General features: G+C 38.0%; 2 protein-coding genes across 2 annotated transcripts in view; both read right to left on the bottom strand.

Annotated features, from left to right (window-relative positions):
• Positions 1-20,800, bottom strand: part of LOC137286598 (probable cytochrome P450 CYP44) — a 100,215-nt gene that overhangs the window by 27,859 nt on the left and 51,556 nt on the right. The window lies entirely within an intron of this gene.
• LOC137286872 (acetylcholine receptor subunit delta-like) lies at positions 7,415-8,017 on the bottom strand. The gene has a single exon (XM_067818885.1). It carries the CDS (start codon positions 8,015-8,017, stop codon positions 7,415-7,417), a length of 603 nt encoding a protein of 200 aa, XP_067674986.1.

The following is a 20,800-nucleotide window of genomic DNA, read 5'->3' as shown; positions in this document are numbered from 1 at the left end:
ACAACGAATCAGGTAAACTATGGGAATCTCATTATCATGGAAATCACTAATGTGTAAACTGTATCTTTTCCCTATCGCGTCTAATCTAGCATATTTTATCAACATGCACAAATCCTACACAATCCTTTAGTATTCTGAGAGAAAACACAGACCACCAGTATGTCTAAAAGAGAAGAAATAAAAGCATGTTGTTAAGAGTAAATCGATTTCCTTCACCAGTATCGAAGTTTTCAGCAACGAAACCAATTGCAACCTCTCCTAATGTGGCAGACGATGCATAGTTTACTTTACTTCTCTTTACACGGCACCCATGAAGAGCCACCTCCTCGTGGTGGGTGCTGGATAACGCTAAGTGCTCTTCTCCCGTGTGGACCCGGGACAGAATGTGTCCACAGCACCCCATTGCTGGTCGTAAGAGGCGACCAAATTGGGCAACCTGTTTGCCGTGGGTTGCGTCCCGTGTCGGTGGAGGACGGTAGTCTGGTGGTTGAGGGCAGTGGGAGACTGAACCATTTTGCTCTTACTGCTCAACACACCACTTTGGCCCTTACTTCACCTAGACGGGTGGTAGAACTGGCCCAGTTCTATCAATCGGCTGGTCACGCCAAGCCCTGAGCTACAGCTATGCTCAAAATTTATGAAACTGTTAATTTGCTTTTTCATGCTTGGTTATTTTGAATTTGTAATTTCACACGCATCATTTCATGTATCTTTTTGCCTAGAGTCGTATACCCAGAAGGCGGTGGCTCATGGGCCAATCTGGTGGAACTATTAATCTATTAATTTTTCTGCTGGAGTATATCATCCGGGTATCCTTGGTGCTGCAAGCTGGAGATCCGCTTGTTTTTAGCATTGTCCTCGTGATACTCCGTGGTGGGTGGGGAGCCCGGATGATGAACCAATAAATACTAACCATGGAATACCAAACCCCTACCAAAAAGACAAAACGTCCACTTGACATTGATTCTGATAATACTGCACACAGATCCACTAAATCAATTTACTACTGGCCGCGCTTTGTCGTAATTGAAACTCTGAATAAGACACCAGTGAAACTCAACCCTTTTCCGGTATCTAAGGGAATACAAGGAATTGCAGGCGAAGTAAAAAACATCAGACGCTTGCGTTCAGGTGCTTTACTTGTTGAATGCAGTAAACGGCAGCAAGCCACGAACCTGATGGCGATTGAATCGTTTGTGAACATTCCTGTGTTGGTCTCAGCACACAGAACCTTGAACACCAGTAAAGGAATAGCGCGAGACCGTGACCACTTGTTTGCTGACATGACAGAATTTGATATCGTGTCAGAAATGAAGGATCAAGGAGTCACTTATGTTAAGCGATTCCAAAGTCGTAGAAATAATGAAACCGTACAAGCAAACACATACCTGTTTTCCTTTTCGTGTCCGATTGCTCCAAAATCAATAAAGGCTGGCTACTGTAACATCAATGTGGATACTTACATTCCTAATCCTTTAAGATGCTTTAAATGCCAAAGATACGGCCATGGTGTCAATACGTGTAAATCATCGGTTACATGTGCTCACTGTAGTGAGAAAACTCACACGACGGATGACTGCACCAGCACTTTCAAAAAATGTACCAATTGTGAAGGAAATCACTCATCTTTCTCAAAGGAGTGTCCCATTTGGAAACAGCAAATGGAAATCAACAAAATAAAATTTACACAAGACATTAGTTTTGCTGAAGCCAAAAAACAAGTGCAAAAATCTGAACTCAAGGAAACGTATGCTTCCGTATCTCGGTCACCATCTGATACAGCCAAAATAACCAAAATGTCTATAAGCTGTCAAACTAACTGGACATGGATAGATACCGATTCCCCTCAGATTCTGTCACCCGAAATATCCACTCAGACTGCGGAAGTACTTCCAGAGCCATCCCGTATTCGGGATGCATCTATATCTAAGGCATCTAAATCCCAGTCACATTCCAAATTTGATTCTGAACCAAATGTGAAAGACATTGCAAAGCAGCCAGTGAAATCAAGAAATGTATCTTCACAAAAATGTCAGAGTGGCAGAGCCTCGAAAGGTTCAACAAATAAAATCCAGCTGTTCAACAAATATGGATCGTTGGAGGACATGGATGTGTCCGAAACCATCCCCCACAGGGCACATAGCTTGTCGCCCTCTAGAAAGGCAAGGGGTAGGTCCCCAATAAATCCTCCGAAAAAATAGTTTCTTCAACCATTCTACAGTGGAACTGCAGAGGCCTTAAAATAACATTCATGAACTTCATCTACTAGACCAGGATATTCAACCATCTGCGATCTGTTTACAAGAAACGTATCTGAGACAAACAGATTCTATAAACTTACGTCAGTTCAACACATATCATTGTTATTCTCCCCCAGGTGATAAAGCCACTGGTGGATCCTCCATTCTTGTAAGACATGGCGTTATCCACAGCCCTGTGATGCTCAAAACAAATCTCCAAGCAGTTGCAGTGCGCCTTACTTTGAACATTACACTTACTCTGTGTTCATTGTACATTCCGCCATCATCGACTCTCCTTTTGGCTGATCTTCAATCTCTCTATGATGCACTACCAAAACCATGTGCACTCGTGGGTGATTTGAATGGCCACAACCCACTCTGGGGGAGTACAACCACAAACACAAAAGGTAAAATTCTAGAGGATTTTATTTTAAGTAATGAATTATGTATATTCAATGATGGTACAGACACGTATTTACATCCTGGTACAGGAACATATTCAGCTCTTGATTTGTCAATAACTGACTCCAGCGTACTAAATGAATTTGAATGGTCAGTTCACGATGATCTTTGTGGAAGTGACCATTTTCCTACTTTTTTTAAATCTGTAACTCCATCTGATGTTCCTCCATGTTCAAGATGGAATTTCAAAAAGGCTAACTGGCATTTATATGAGAAATTGTGTCTTGACAAACTTAAACCTGAACTTTTTATTGATGTTCCTGATGCTATTAAATGTTTTTCTGATGAACTGAATTACATAGCTGATGACTGTATACCAAAGTCCTCTGCAGTTCCACATATCCGGAAACCATGGTTTAACCATGAATGCAAACAAGCTAGGAAGGCAAGGAAAAAAGCAGAACATTATTTCCGTCGCCATCCTATGGTGCAGAATTTAAATAAATTTAAAATTTTAAATGCTAAAGCACGGCGTACATTTAAACAGAGTAAACGCCAATCTTGGCAAAAATATGTATCCAAAATAAATCCAAGGTATGGAACATGGTGCAGAAAATTAAAGGTAAAGGTACTAAATCTACTGCCCATCATCTTAAACATGGAGATCAATTACTTACTGATAAATCAGATATTGCTAATAAACTGGGCGAAACTCTCGCTAAACATTCTTCCTCTTCTAATTACACACCTAAATTTCAGCAATATCAAAAACAGCAAGAAAAAAATTTATTAATTTCAATTCTGATAATGGGGAAGATTATAATGAAACATTTTCTATTCATGAACTCCATACTGCTCTTGATCAAGCTCATGACACTGCTACAGGAGCTGATAACATACATTATCAACTCTTGAAGCATTTACCAGAACCCTGTTTAGAGACGCTCCTATCAATTTTTGATGATATTTGGACTTCCGGGAAATTTCCTTCTTCATGGCGTGATGCTATAGTAGTACCAATACCTAAACCTGGACGTGATCATACGGATCCATCCAATTATCGTCCGATTTCATTAACTAGCTGTGTTTGCAAGACCATGGAACGCATGATAAATAATCGACTTGTTTGGTACTTGGAAACAAATAACCTTATCACAGATATACAGTGTGGTTTCCGTAAAAACAGAAGTACCATTGATCACTTAGTGCGTTTAGAATCATTTGTGAAAAACGCGCTGATCAATAAACAACATGTTGTGTCTATCTTTTTTGATCTTGAGAAGGCATATGACACAACCTGGAAGTATGGCATTCTGAGAGATTTACATGGTTTTGGTTTGCGAGGTCGTTTGCCTGAATTCATAGCCAAATTTTTAAATAACAGACAATTTCAAGTCCGTGTGGGTTCTACCCTGTCTGATCATTACAATCAGGACCAGGGTGTTCCACAAGGCAGTATTTTGTCTGTCACACTTTTTAGTATAAAGATAAACAGTTTATCGAAGGTTTTAAGCGATTCAATTGATGGATCGTTATTTGTGGATGATTTTAATATTTCTTGTCGTGGTAAAAATATGCATACCATTGAACGGCAATTGCAGTTGTGTTTAAACAAGATTAATAAATGGTGTCTTGAAAACGGCTTTAAATTTTCTAAATCGAAAACTAACTGCATACATTTTTGTCGTAAATATAAACCACATAAAGACCCTGAACTATCTCTTGATGGCACGCTAATTAAAGTTGTTAAGGAAGCTAAGTTCTTGGGTCTAATCTTTGATTCACACTTAACTTTTTTACCCCATATTAAATCCCTTAAAACTAAATGCCTGAAAGCACTTGACTTATTGAAAGTGGTTTCAAATTCTAAATGGGGAGGGGATCAAGCTACCCTTCTCCATCTATATCGATCTCTCGTGCGTTCTAAACTTGATTATGGCTCCATCGTCTATGATGGAGCCTGCAAAAGCAACTTAAAACTATTAGATTGTGTCCATCATCAAGGTCTAAGACTTTGTCTTGGGTCTTTTAGAACTTCGCCTGTTGACAGTCTCTATGTTGAGGCTGATGAACCATCTCTTGAGCAGCGCCGTATAAAGTTAGCTTTACAGTACACTACTAAATTATACTCTAATGAATCTAACCCTGCATATAATTGTGTTTTCAGTCCCCTTTATGAGAATTATACAACAAAAAGTCTTCTCTTGTCCCGCCACTAGGACATAGAATTAAACCCTTTCTTTCTGCTGCCGGCATTGACCTGGAAAACATAGCTCCCTCCCGTCTTCTTTCTTCTCCTCCTTGGCAGTTGGTCAGGCCCCACGTGGACCTAACATTGACCACATTTAAGAAATCAGAAACCAATGAATTACAATACAAACAAGAATATAATCAATTAAAACATAAATATAGCAATTATAAATCCTTATTTACAGATGGGTCCAAGGACGGTGCCGCAGTTGCTTGTGCCACTGTCATTGGATCCAGAACAATATCTTCTAGATTACCAGACAATAGTTCTATTTTTACTGCTGAAGCTAATGCCATATTAACAGCCCTCAAATATATTGAAAGACACCCGAAACGTAAACAGTATATAATATATTCCGACTCTCTTTCGTGCCTTCAGGCTATTAAAAATATGTCTTGTAAACATCCACTTTTAATTGAAATTATTGAATTGTATAATGATCTTGCAACTGGCCAATACGACATCGTCTTCTGTTGGTTACCCAGCCATGTAGGGATCTCTGGTAACACATTGGCTGACCTTGCTGCTAAAGCAGCACTCAACAAATCTGTGACACCACTGCCTATTCCTTACAGTGATTACAAAGCTAGCATTAGAACTTACATCCGTGATCTGATGCAGAAGAAGTGGGACACCCAAGTAGGTATAAATAAATTGCATGAAATCAAACCATATATTGGTTACACGTACTTGGGTTGTCAATCCAGATTTGAAGAGGTTATTTTAAGACGATGTCGTATTGGCCATACACGATATACTCATGTATACTTGTTAAAAAGTGAGGATCCTCCGTTTTGTATCCCTTGTGATGAGAGAATCACGGTCAAGCATATCCTGCTTGACTGTATTGAATTCTCCATCACAAGGGATAAATATTTCAATGTCAAAACTGTCAAGGATCTTTTTAACACTGTTAATGCTCATTTAATCATTGGTTTTTTAAAAGAAATTGATTTCTTGGTTGAATTATGATTAGTATGTGCTGTAAATAGATGTATTTTAATGATTGGTAGTTTATATTAGAAACTTGAATTGTTAGTGGCTGTACCCTCAAGGGAGGTTAAAGTATTGTAAAATTATTGTCCTCCTGAGAGGGTACGTAAGTCCAAAAACATTCACAGTAAATTTAAATTTTTAATTGTAGTATTCTTGTTGTTTTAATTTTGGCTAACCTTTCGTGCAATCGCCAGCAGCTGAGGGGATGATGTAAATCCAACTAGGGTCCATGTAGGTAGCAAAGGTACTGTAAGTCCCCATGGTCCCTAGTGTGGTGATCTACCTTCAGTTGTTGGCGATCTATAGTCTGTTTTTATATTGTATTGTCTAAATAGTGCTATTAGTTTTAACTTTCCATGCTAGTTTTAATTAAAATTGTGATATGCTAGTTGTTTTACTGTCCTTCGTTGACAGATTTTTACAAAATGCATATATTTCATTTAAGTGTTCATTCACGTGTTCTCGTCACGATATGGCTGAGATATTGCCGACGTGACGTTAGATTCTAACTCACTCACTCACTCTCTTTACACAGCAAAAGCCAGAAACCTGACGAACATTGTGGTAACACTTGTGGTACAACCTACATGCCCTTTCCCTGTATTTCTGTGTATGGGTCAGGACTTGGGGCACGAGATACACTAGTGGTAATAGCTGATTCATTTCTTTACTCCAGTTTGCAATGACAGCATCTGCATGCTCGGATTCCAGGCTTAAATATTCAGAGTCTAAACGTCATCTTGTAATGTGAAGATGAAAAACGATCTATTGAATGAGGTCCCAGTGTGATGTCAAGTCTGAGACATCATTACCACCATCCTAAAAACACTAATATAGCGTCAGTTCCACTCCGATCCACAGCCTGTTTTTACATGGTATTGTTATCTATAGTTAAACCGTTTTAGATCCAATTTCTGGTTTTAAGAGTCTAGCTATTTTATCGTCCTTCGTTGACAGGTTTTTAATATTTACCATTGCCGATGTGAAACAGTGAATGTGTTTTGTTTGATCAAATAGCCATAATACCAGATATTCGTGAAAAGGGAATTCACTATCTCATTGTTATTGAACGATTAGATCATCGCTATAGCTGAAGTTTCACTCTTGGCAAACATACCTTGTTTTGATTTTGCCAAGCCGAGCAGAAATTACGGTTCACATGCAAAACGAGACAGATCCGAAAGGAAGGGAGCACAATCAGTGCACATGGGGATGTTTTACCCCAAATTCTATAAGAAGTCTTACTAATGTGAAAGTCACATTATGCGTAGTCTTCTTTCTAAGCAGCATTTTTTTTTTAATATCACTAGGATTAAAGCATATAAAATTGATTCCCTTTCGCTATTACCACTGTATCTGTATATAGTAAAACAAAAAAATTGTATTGTTTCAAGTGCACCGATTTATTCACAGAATTTACCTTTCCATTTTAAATCAAGGGTCAGTCGAGACGTCAGGACCAGTTATTCTCGGGCATTAACATTCTAATAGATAGTTCACATGGTAGACTAACATTTGCACACCTTCATCTCGTCAGCATCCCGAGAACCACTGCTGTCAGACCACTACTGAAAACAAAGAAGCATGCAAAACAGCTCCTGTTAAGTTCAGTTTCAATATCCTCCCACTTTGGTCTGGTCTCCTCTTCACCCTCCACACTGACACTACCAATATCAACGTTATGTAACTCCTTCTTACACATTCTTACGATCCATTTCGGTGGTGGCTTCTCTTTCATTTTGAGGAGAAGGATGTTGACAACGACGATGACGACACTAGTGAAGTTGGCCAGAGACACATAGAGGCTGAAGAGACTGACAGTCAGGGAGTTCTCGGGCAGGGAATCCCTGATGATGGACAGAAACAACTGGAAACCGAGCAGGACAGACACGGCCATGCTGGTTTTCTCTCCAGTCTGTGAAGGCAGGAGGAACACGAAACTGTTGAGGAAGTGGAGAAGGACCACGGGGAACAGGATGGTGAAAATGTGGAACAAGGGGCGCCTCTTCAAGTTCATAGTTATAAGGAATCGCGAATTTGTATTACAGATTGGTTCTGTGATTCTTTCTGTGGAGACTTCAAATTCACTATTCTCTTCAAACTGGTCCATATTTATTCCTGGTTCCATTGAGATGCGTATTCTATTGTGCACAACAAACCATCCACCAATTTCAATTTCACAAGTCTGGGTATCGAAGGGAAACTTGTAAATGTTTATGGGACACATTGTTTCTATTGCTCCCGTGAGAAGCCATTGGATATTTCCCTGACTGGTAACCACCAGAGAACCCCCATTATGCAGTTGCTCTTGTCCTTTGATACTATTTGCAATCACCACTTCAGGTTTCCAAAATTTGTTCGAGTCCGCAAGAATGCTTTCCTCCGAGCTCAAAGAAGCATTCCAAACAACACGAGGGTCATACCACGAGAAGATCATCCACATACTGCTGCTGAGAGACTGCTTTTTATTATCCAGTTCTTGCACACTTAACAATCCTGCTTTAAAGGTTATGTTAACGACATTGCTTGGCTTGTGATGGACTTTGTAGCCTTTTAAGATGACATCAGTGACTTCTCCGTCAGACATTAAACATGTGCTCCATGGTGCAACATGTAGTATGCATGTCAGGGTAATAACGTTCTTTGCATTCAGCATATTCTCAGGCATGTGTTTAAGTCCCGGAGCTACTTAGGAATGACAGGTTTCTAGGTTCGTCGGTATTTATGTCATGATTGTTTGTTGCTATGGAGATGACATGAAACACTGTCAATTCAGTGGATGTCACTGTGGATTCAGATAATTGTCGTTTTTCTAAAATTATTGGCGCATCTCTAAATCGAAACAATGGTCCAGTCTGGTACCTTAACTAATTAATATTTACTCAGTGTCATCCAAGGAGAGAGGCACATAATGAGAATGGATCAATAACACTAATTTACCCTCAGTAAACAAAAGCTTCAAGATCAGCTATCAATATATCTTGCCCATATAATAAATATGATGCAATTTATCCAACGCTTCAAATTTTAATTGTTTGCCAAAAAATGCGATTTTTTGTCGTGAATGCTTTACTCAAATCAAACAACGTTTGACTCATTATGCACTAGAATCACTTTCCTGTTAATCACACCTGAGTTCCTGGCAGGTCGTTTTCGGGGATGACATGAAAATGTCTAGTCATACACACAAGACGCGTTTATCTAATTTTGTGATCACGATCTACAAGAAAGAAAGCAGGCGTGAATACATATCATGTATTGCAGCAATTTGTGTCATTTTATTGAAAGTGTCTTTTATAGACTGTTGGCGGTTTCTACATTTATGTTTTATCAACGTGTATATGTATTTTCGCATCTACCAGATGTGACATTCAAAAGCAATTTCTCCAACATATTGTGTGAGGTTTAATTTTGTGTATAACAAGTTTATCAACATTACAGGGATATATCTTTCTGACTATGACAGACTATAAATTAGAAATTACTTAGATCCTTTATACATTTCTACGAAAGTAACATTTTTGCTGATACAATACTGATGTACATGAATGCTGAATGTTTTAAGGAAAGCATTCCCACGCGATTGTATGAGTAACATAGAGCAGATTTTTAGTTTGTGACTTTGTTTCACCTCAATTTAACTTTGAAACATACGATATCATACATACACACATTTACACACACACACACTTACACACACACACACACACACTCACATACATACATACATACATGCATGCATGCATGCATGCATGCATGCATGCATACATACATACATACATACATACATACATACATACATACATACATACATACATACATACATACATACACACACACACACACACACACACACACACACACACACATACATACATACATACATACAGAATTTTTTTTATTTCACAACCAGAATTATCTTAATTTAACAAAATTAGAGAGTATAAGTAATGATACTGTTGCGTAAGTGGTAGTTTCATGTTTATTCCAAGTAATAAGCACTTAACGTGATCAACTGATCTGATATTTTTGTTTCGCTACCAGAATTTTTTTAGTTGAATAAGATTAAACACCATCGTTATATAATTTAATATAGACTTTCTTTAAATGATGGCGTTTTCCCCTGTTTAACCTTTAGCCTGCTGAATTAATTTCAGCATAAGGCGCTAATAAGAGGGTGGGTGATTTCAAACACTCAGTGCGTCACTAAATAAGGGGCAACCGAAAAAATATTCAGCTCATTAATACTACATACAAAAATAAACATTATTATCAAAAAATATCCAGGTAATTTCAAACGTACAGATATTAATTACAAGACAAACATAAATATAGTAAATTTTCCTGAATTTACTTGAATTACTCAATTGGTAGCCGGATGCGTTTTATACTAGGAACCGTATAAATTGTCCAATTATCGCAAACCGATTTCAATATTCGTATTACTGATATTTCATAAGTATCTGACTTTAATTTCGTATATTTGTATCGGCAAATATCCGCGCGACGACAAATTAAAAAATAATTCTGAAAAAAAAATAATCGAAAACGTTCGTCGTAAACAAATAACATTTTCGATGTCATAACAGGTCTTACTGAAATGGCACTATTACGTTTATTTAAACGTGTCATGTAATGAAAATAGCAGAATAAAATACATGATTCATAAGCATTCATGAGTGCAAATATCAAGTTTTATGGTTCATTAATTTTTGCACAAACCCACAAAAAGACGGTGTTAAATCGTATTAGCATACTAAAAAACAAACATGGCGCGCTTCGTCGAACTCCTACATAAAATATAGCTTTTTTGGTCAGAAGAAAGATTACAAAACTCTTCTGTGTAAGACCTGGTGAAAGAGGGAGAATTACTCATTCTACAAGTGTTCCATGTATCATTTTCCGTTTAGTATGACGAAAGACGGACGAAAATTAAGATCGTGAAATCTAACTTGTTTTCTAGTAAGTGCAAAGGTCACCGGATGTGATGTCACAGACGGGGATTGCCTGATGAAATTCATTCGGTATTGAATATGAACAGAAAAGTTGGAGATATACGTGTGAATTTAGCACAAATAACTGTTTAAAGTGACTAATCAGAGCTCATAGAATTTTCTTGGTGTATTTTTGACTATATAAATCGCACATAGCCGAACCAGTTTGACCTTGTATGCTCCCGTGACCCGGAAACAGTAGTCGATCAACACTGCAGATGCAAGTTTTTCAGTATCTTTTATTTGAATTTTTGTTCATATTAGGCACATTGCTTTATTGTCTACTGAATATAATGATAGCAAAGATATAATTGTGATGCATGTTGATCCCAGCTTATTCTTTTTTTCCACATGGTCCAACACAGAAACGTGTACAAACATCATTCTCAACAACAGGTGCGCGGATATGAGCGTGGCATTTGTGTTTCAAAATAACATTCATGCTTTTCTTTTTATGACGATGTAGTGTAGTAAGAACTGCAGTATACATGTTTTAAAAACAAAATTATATTTTCAGTTATAGTTTCACATGATATCGGAGATGATTTGATAAAAATTGCGTTCATATTACATGATTGGGAAAGTTATATGTCTCACTTTAGAACAAGTTGAATTACATTCATAATTTTATGCAATGAATTAACGTTCTTGATGAATAATTATGATAGATTTGTCAATGCTTTATGTTTCATAACTGGTTACAACTTTAAATCTTTTCATATACTTTAATATGTTAAATGATATTAATAATATGACAATTATATTTCTCTCTCAAATAGACAAGGGCAAAGACACTTAAAATCTGTCAATGCATTAGAAACGTGTAAATAACCAAATTTTAATTAATGTCTTTCAGTAATGTGGAAAGCTGACAGTTTTGCACAATTTTTTTATTACAACTACATGTATGCCATAAAATATATGGATAGATGTTACAAATTATTTTGTGTATTTTATTTCTTCATAATATCGTGCCAAAATGTATATCAAATACAAATGGGTGATGAGTTATTTTTGTTTTCAACAGTACCACTTTGTTTGCTGAATTATTTTGAATCACATGTGACAAATAATGTCAATTATGTTGTTGAAGTAACAGTACATGTAAATTTATCAGAAAATGTTATCATTTGATAAAAAAGAAACCATATACATATAAGAAGTTATATTGTCTCTGGTGAAAGTAAACAGGCTTCATATTCTGTAAATATATATTATTCTACCTTATTGTCTTTTCCTGGGTTTAGGAGAAATGTCACAATATGAAATGGGTCAAATGAACTTTCAAGGATTGTTTCTGTTTGCTGAAGTGTCTGATGGTGATATACTCCAATTATTTAGTGTTCAATAGCCTAAACCATCATGAAACAAGAAACATGAAGAACGGTCTTCCTTGAATAACAAAATGCCAAGGACTGAGCAGTCTTCCGTTAAAGATCTGGAAGCATTTGATATATATGTCTTTGCCATATACACATGGCAATGAAAAAAATCGAAATTGAAATCTTAAAGAATAGCTCCAAACTGGACAACAAAAACCACTCACTGCAGAGCTCAGTATTAGGAAAAAAGAAATTTACTTGCCACCACATGATTACCTTGATGCCAAAGACTAACATAGGTTGCACCTCCTACTCAACACTTAATTATCTGTCACTTGTAGTTTTGATATTCCATATTCAAAACATTACTACAACAAAATTATTCTAGGTCTGGTATGATAATTTCATATTACTTCATGAAATTTCATCACAAGAAAAAAATCAGTCTGTCTTTCGATCACTGTCAGTGTAATCACTGCTCCAAGAGTTTGGATCATCAGACTGTTTCCCAGATGAAGTCTGTTTTAACAGTAAAATACGAACATAGACAGTGTGCAAGTAGGTAAAAAGTATGGCCATAAACATGAGGTACATTTTGTAGTTCAGATTGCACTAGTGCAATATCTAAAAGCTGCATGGAACCACGGACTGAGCCACATGACATGATTTTTTTATACAAATATGCACACACGTCAAACAATTTGATCTGAAACATTACCTGCATTATACTAGGCAGAATTAACTCCGAAAACTCTGCTGTTTGGAGTAACAAAATAATTTCAATTTTGCTCCAAATTCGTGAACAAAAGATGTGATGTTTAGCTGTTTTAATGTCTAAAATAAATACTGATTCACAAAGACGATGACAGATGTTTTCTAAGCAGTAATTAATTTTTATGAAATACATTTACTGTACGTTACATTCTCACACTAGCTCTGGTTTCGTTCGTTTCCTGCAAAAGGAAAAATGATTTTTTTTCATGACATCTTCAATCATCAAAATTGTATTTCTTGTAACGATATACACAGAAGAATATTCTGTTATTGTTACGACACACTGACAATTTATATGTCTCCCCGTGTCAGAACATTCTTTGAAAAAAAATAGACCGCGAAAATCATCGACTTCGGATTTGCTAAACTAAAGATCAACACATCGACGGCTAACTTCAGGAGAAATACTACAACACAAGCAACAAATGACAACTGCTATTGAACACAACTAACAGTAAATGACTGAGGATGACTGAAAGGTAATTTTGGTGTATAGTATGGATCTTACGGGAATTTGAATCAGTTTAGAAAATGTATCAATGGTCGTTTTCCAACTCGTTCACATTTTACTTCCACGAGTGGCATGCCGTGTACGTGCTTCCGGTTTCATCAAGGGTGGGTACAATTACAAATATTGTGATACTGTTTCATGATCTGCATTATATAGGTATTGAGTCGTTTTCTTTCAATGTATATGTGTTCAGATTCTGCTTATGAACGCATATTTTCAAACATCCTTCGTATCTTGTCACTTAGAAAGACCGCGAGTTTGGCCAGGCCCTTTCGGGTCACTAACGGCTGTCAACTTTGTGAATGTTGGAAGGTTTATCAAACCAAATCAAAATAAAATCGCTAAATCTGGTAATTTCTGTGCAGAGGCAATAACAATATTCACACCGTGTAATTAATTCCAGATAAAATAATTGGATATGTCAAAAGGATGGCACATTTTCTTCGGCATCACGATACATGTGGAGTTGTTTGTTTACCGCCGTTGCCATGATCATTTCTATTCGTCCAATCGATGATATAACATTGAGATTGGTTTTGGTTATATTTATTTGAGCCGAAAGTTACTAATTTTTAGAAAATGGAAAACTTATGAGCTTTCTCTTCGTCAAGGAACAAAAAATATCGACTAAACTATCAAAAAATATTTCATTATGAAGAAAATATTAGACTGGGTACCACACGGCGTGGTGCGCTGGAAGTCAACAATGGCCGTTATTTTCGACTGCGTGCCGAGAAATTCGGCGATCTCATTTTTAATTCGCGGGCGTTTCGTTTTAAGGTATATAAACGTATTGAACATTACATATTTAAAAAGGTGAGAATTAGCACATTCCATACATCATTCATATGACACGTAAATCCGACTCGTTGAATAATTATTGCAAGTTTTATTTGGAGATGTCATTATCCTGCACTCCTGTCGAATGGGTTCGACGGTAGCATTGAGAGGATTAAAGCCTATTAGTACCAGACAACCGAGTATTTTACAGTGTGAATTTGACCGTATTTCATTATAGCTTTTACAATTTAAAAGGCTTATGCATTATTCCCATCCGTTTCATTATAACACAGTTGTAACGTCTTAGTGGATTCACGTCGTGCAAGATTAATTTAACAGTATTGGGGTGCATTTTCCATTCCCAATAAGCCTACATTGTTATTGTATGCGATATGGGTTGAAGGCGAATAGAGACGAAACCGGATATATACTACATACATACAATAATAACAATGTAAGACATGCGAGCCATAATTTGAATTCATCAGCATGCCCGATAAGACCAGCGTACCAGATGAGATGATAAACAATACCTATGCGACAATGCATCAGTGTTCAAAGTGTCAATACCCGCGAAGATGTAATTACCTCGTTGAAACAATGATTTATGCCGAAGTGGCCACCGAGTTTTCACACGTGTTAATCCCATTCAAGAATGACTAATGTAGGACAATATCCCCTTTATATTTGTTATTCCTACATTTTTTAACCAAGACCCTAGTGAGTGAATTATCGTCCCATCATGACAGAAGCTAGTGAGATAAGTTGATTGGCGTATTTTCGTAAAAAAAGGCCAGTGGTTGAAATGTAAAATTGTATAAATGTGTCTGTGATGATGACAGTTTATATCACTGTTCTAGTGTACCGTCGGCACATTCCCAGTTACATGTTTTCAAACAGGAATGGAAAGAATTATGTTGGTCACTCGTGGATTCGTACAACATACAGCGTTAAACAGTTTGAAAATATTCCAATCAGTATGATTCATCCATCCACTTCTAAGCATACACAATAGAAGAAGTTGTTATCCATAAATATTTTCATTGAAATGTTGGGTTTTGTACATACAGACCTTGAAACTGACAATCTGAGTTTGCACCCAGTTCCGTCCGACCCAGTCATCCGGGAAAAATGGAGGTAGTTTGTTGACCCACAGACGTAATAACATGTCATGTGTACAGGAATCGCACCTGCCTGTCTGTGTAATTACATAATGTGACAGAGACAGACCCAAGGTGCACGAACCATAAATCAATGTAGTTTGTTTACGGTGTATAGCCTGATAGGCGTTAAGTTGGTCAATGATTGAAGTTGAGTATTGCACATTGTCATTAGCAGACAAGCAGAGTGACAGGTGACATTAAACACACATTGCGCTTTGTCTGTGACATAGACTGCTTGTCACAAGCAATATATTTTCTATGTTTCTATATACATGATTCAAAACATTTCAGTTTTCATGCTGAACAATTAAATAAGCATTTCTAATACTACACATTTTTTTTTAAAACATGGGTTGCAAATATGCAGGTACTGTACCAGTGTATTGTTATTACTGCCGAACCAGGATGCTTGTAACCACAAAAAAACATATCTTGTTCTCCCACTTCTCCCAATCTTGCAATCACTTGTGTTTATACGAGTTGGCTTCACGGTTCAAGCTAATCACTGCACATGTGCTATGGGTGGTGAAACCACTTTTCCCCTCTGCGCTGGTGAAGCGTTTTTTTAATCGAGTTATTTTTCAACTTCATAACTTTTAATTTGCATTTTTGATAATTTGTTACCGAACCGAATCAGAATCTGCAAAGAACTGTTTTTGTGTTGCATCTGACCTTGAACCGACAAGACGTACTGGATATACTCTATGAAACGTCTATTGTCCATGCAGCACCAACTGGCATTGTTTCGGTGTATTCCCCGAGTGGCCGCTCTTTGGCTTGCACAATTATTAACCGCGGTGTCCACTCAAGAACAACCGAACCGGAACGATGACCGCTTATAGAGACAACCTGGTAAATCACCAATTAACAGGTGTGAATGCTCGGTGGCCACTTCGGCATAAATCATTGTTTCAACGAGGCAATTACATTTTCGCGGATATTGTCACTTTGAACACTGATGCATAGTCGCATAGGTATTGTTCATCATTTCATCTGGTACGCTGGTCATTTCGGGCATGTTGATGAATTCAAATTATGGCTCGGCACCCGTGAACAGCCACCTCCTCGTGGTAGGTGCCGGGTAACACTAAGAGCTGTTCAAATCCCCGTGTGGACCCGGGTCAACTTGGTCCATAGCACCCCATTGCTGGTCACAAGGAGCCACCGAATTGGGCAACCTGTTTGCCGTGGGTTGCGTCCCGTGTCGGTGGAGGAGGGTAGTCTGGTGGTTGAGGGCAGTGGGAGCCTGCGACCGTGTTCCTTTCGCCTAACACACCACTTTGGCCCTTACTTCACCTAGACGGGTGGTAGAATCAGCCCGATTCTATCAATCGGCTGGTCACGCCATGCCCTGCGCATGGACGTTATTTTTGATAACTGAGAAAGGTTTAGAAGAATTTCGACCATTTTCACTTTGCATGTTCTAACCATGTCATATATTTACATTGCCTAGAGCCATATGCCAGAAGGCGGTGGCTCATGGGCCAATCTGGTAGGACATATCTTTTTTAAGACATATTCCTGCTTGAGTATACCTTCCTGGTATCCTTGGTGCCGTCTGTTGGAGGTCCACAAACATAAGGCATCATCCATGTAGACACTCCGTGGTGGGTGAGGAGCTAGGAGGATGAATTCTATCCAATATAACCATGGCACCCCCACTCAAAAAAAACGTTCACACGAATCAGATGATTCGTGCTCTTCAGATGATGCTGTTATAACACTTTTAAAAAATCTTGATCAATGGGCACGGTTTCTCGTTATGTCTTCTCCCGATGGTAGTCCTTTCAAGTTAAATCCCTTTGCCATTGCTAAGGGCATTGAAGGCTTAGCTGGAGACGTAAAGAAGGTCAAAAAGCTTCGATCTGGACTTCTACTGAAAGAATGTAAGAAACAGATCCAGTCTCAAATTTTACTTTCTACCAAATCACTGGCAAATGTTCCTGTTGAGATTTCACCTCATAGAACCTTAAACAACAGTAAAGGCATTGTACGTGACGTTGGACGATGCCTATCAGACATGAATGTGTATGACATTGTTTCAGAGCTTCACTCACAAGGAGTAACTAGTGTAAATTCACATCCAGAAAAGACAATTAAGTCCAATACGTATTTGTTTACCTTTGGTGTCCCAACACGCCCGGATTCACTCAAAGCAGGCTATTGCAATTTAAGGGTAGATGCTTTTATACCAAATCCCCTTAGATGCTATTCTTGTTAAAAATATGGACATGGCTAAAAATCTTGCCGAAACCCAGCTGCCTGTCATAGATGTGGTGGGAAATGTGACAATAGCACAATATGTGACAAATCTCCTTCTTGTGTAAACTGTTCTGGCAGTCATCCTTCTTCATCCAAAGACTGTCCAACTTGGAAGGTACAATCTAAAATTTTACGCATCACGCATGAACGTAACATATCTTTCCTTGATACAAAGAAACTTGTTCTTGCCCAAGAATCACCAGGGCCATCATATGCTGCTGCTGTTTCCACGTCCACTCAAACTTCTAGCACAGATTCTAGAGCCATTTCGTGCAACTCCGTTGGTTGCCAGACTGACTACACTTGGACTGACTCCTCTGCTCCTACTTTACTGCATCCACCTATCCAAATTCAACCCGGTCAGAGGACATCTGCTTCACAGACATCCCCTGTTTCCAGAGATAAGAACACTAACGCCAATGTTAATTATTCTAAGAAAAAAACGCAATCTAATCGTGTTCCTAAAGCACAGAAAAACACCACTTTTCTGTGTAACAAGTTTGTGGTGCTAGAGGACATGGACGTGTCCCCTCTTCAAAACACACGCTCCCGGAGTCATTCTTCAAAGAAAAAAGATCGTGAGCAGTATCCCATAACTCCACCTTAAATGACCACCAATCCAGTAATACAGTGGAATTGTAGAGGTATTAGGAATAATTTAAATGATTTACAACTCTTAATTCAAGATGTTTAACCATCGGCCATCTGTTTACAAGAGACATACTACAAAAACACTGATAAATTTGACGTAAGAGGCTATACTTCCTGTAATGTCTTTTCCCCTCCTGGGCCTAAAGCGACTGGAGGTTCAACCATCTTATTAAAAAATGGCATCATCCATAGTCCTGTCCATCTACATACTCCGCTTCAAGCTGTAGCACTCCGTGTAACTTTGCACATCGCGTTTACAATGTGTTCACTGTACCTTCCACCATCTGCTTGTATACAACAATCTGAACTTCAAGATCTCTATCACTCCTTTGGGGTGGTGCTCAGACGAATACTAAGGGGAAGCTCTTAGAAGATTTCATTTCTAACAATAGCTTATGTATACTTAATGATGGCTCAAACACCTATTTACATCCCGGCACAGGAACTTACTCTGCTATTGATTTAGCAATTACAGATTCAGCATTATTAAACGAATTTGAATGATCTGTCCACGAGGATCTCTGTGGAAGTGACCACTTCCCTACTATTGTGAAAAGTGTGACTCCTTCAGATGTTCCTCTTACTACAAGATGGAACTTTTCCAAGACCATCTGATCTTTATTTCAACTGCTTGCTGCTAATACACTTAAACCTGATCTGTTTCTTGACGTCGCCGACCCTGTAAAATTATTTTCAGATGAACTGAAGAAGATAGCCGATGAATGTATTCATAAGTCCTCCACAAATCAACACATTCGAAAACCATGGTTTAATTATACCTGCAAGCAAGCCAGAAAGGCACGGAAGAAAGCTGAGCATCATTTCTGTCGCCATCCTATGGTCCATAACTTGAACAAATTGAAACTTTTAAATGCAAAAGCACGGCGTACCTTTGAGCAAATAAACGCCAATCTTGGCGAACCTATGTCTCTAAAATCAATGCACGTACACCAATTTCTAAAGTATGGAATATGATCCAGAAGATCAAGGGTAAGGGTCTAGATTTAGCATTCACCATCTTAAAGACGGAAACCAGTTGCTGACAAATAAATCCGATATTGCTAATAAACTTGGTGAAACACTGGCGAAACATTCTTCTAGATCCAATTATGTACCTCAATTTCGAAAGTATCAAAATCAGCAGGAAAAAAACCCTATTCATTTTACTTCCGATAATGGTGAAGATTATATTGAAGTATTTTCGATTAACGAACTCCGTACTGCTCTTGACCAGGCTCACGATACTGCTTCAGGAGCTGATAACATATATTATAAACTCCTGAAGCATTTACCAGAACCATCTTTAGAGATGCTTCTTCATATTTCCGATGGTATTTGGACGTCTGGAAATTTTCCTTCATCATGGCGTGATGCTATAATTGTGCCCATCCCTAAACCTGGACGTGATCACACTGATCCTTCCAATTATAGGCCGATTTCATTAACTAGCTGCGTTTGCAAGACCATGGAACGCATGATAAATAATCGACTTGTTTGGTACTTGGAAACAAATAACAAAATAACAGATATTCAATGTGGTTTCCGTAAAAACAGAAGTACTATTGATCATTTAGTGCGTTTAGAATCGTTTGTGAAGAATGCCATCATTAATAAGCAACATGCAGTGTCGATATTTTTCGATTTAGAAAAAGCATACGACACAACCTAGGAAACATGGGATTTTAAGACACTTACATGACTTTGGATTGCGAGGCCGCTTGCCCCAATTTATATCCAGCTTTCTAAATGACAGGCAATTTCAAGTACGCGTGGGTTCCACCCTGTCTGATCATTACAGTCAGGATCAGGGTGTTCCACAAGGCAGTATTTTGTCTGTCACTGTTTTTAGTGTTACAATAAGAAGTCTTTCAAAAGTTTTAACAGATTCAATCAATGGTTCCCATTTCGTGGAAGACTTTAATATTTCTTGTCGTGGCAAAAACATGCGAACCATTGAGAGACAGTTGCAAATCTGTCTCAACAAAATTCATAAATGGTGCCTTGAGAATGGGCTTAAATTTTCTCAATCTAAAATTCACTTCTGCCGAAAAAACAAACCTCATAAAGACCCTGACTTATCTTTGAATGGTGCACCCATCAAAGTTGTCAAGGAAGCTAAGTTCCTTGGTCTCATCTTTGACTCACACTTAACCTTTCTGCCACATATTAAATACCTACAAACCAAATGCCAGAAGGCGCTCGACTTGTTGAAAGTCGTTTCAAATACGAAGTGGGGAGGAGACCAAACAACCCCTCTGCATTTATACAGGTCACTCATCAGATCTAAACTGGATTACGGCTCCATTGTCTATGGTGGAACCTGTAAAAACAACCTCAAAATACTTGATTCTATCCATCACGAAGGTCTGAGGCTTTGTCTTGGATCATTTCGACATTCTCCTGTTGACAGTCTATACGTTGAAGCAGACCACCGTCGTATTAAATTATCTTTAC

The sequence above is a fragment of the Haliotis asinina genome, chromosome 6 (assembly GCF_037392515.1).
Source record: "Haliotis asinina isolate JCU_RB_2024 chromosome 6, JCU_Hal_asi_v2, whole genome shotgun sequence".
Classification (NCBI taxonomy): domain Eukaryota; kingdom Metazoa; phylum Mollusca; class Gastropoda; order Lepetellida; family Haliotidae; genus Haliotis; species Haliotis asinina.
The sequence above is the reverse complement of the archived record's forward strand: the minus strand, read 5'-3'. Positions and strand labels throughout refer to the sequence as shown.

Coding starts and splice junctions, on each gene's coding strand:
- LOC137286872 (XM_067818885.1), bottom strand. CDS start 8,017: ATGGAACCAGGAATAAATATGGACCAGTTTGAAGAGAATAGTGAATTT.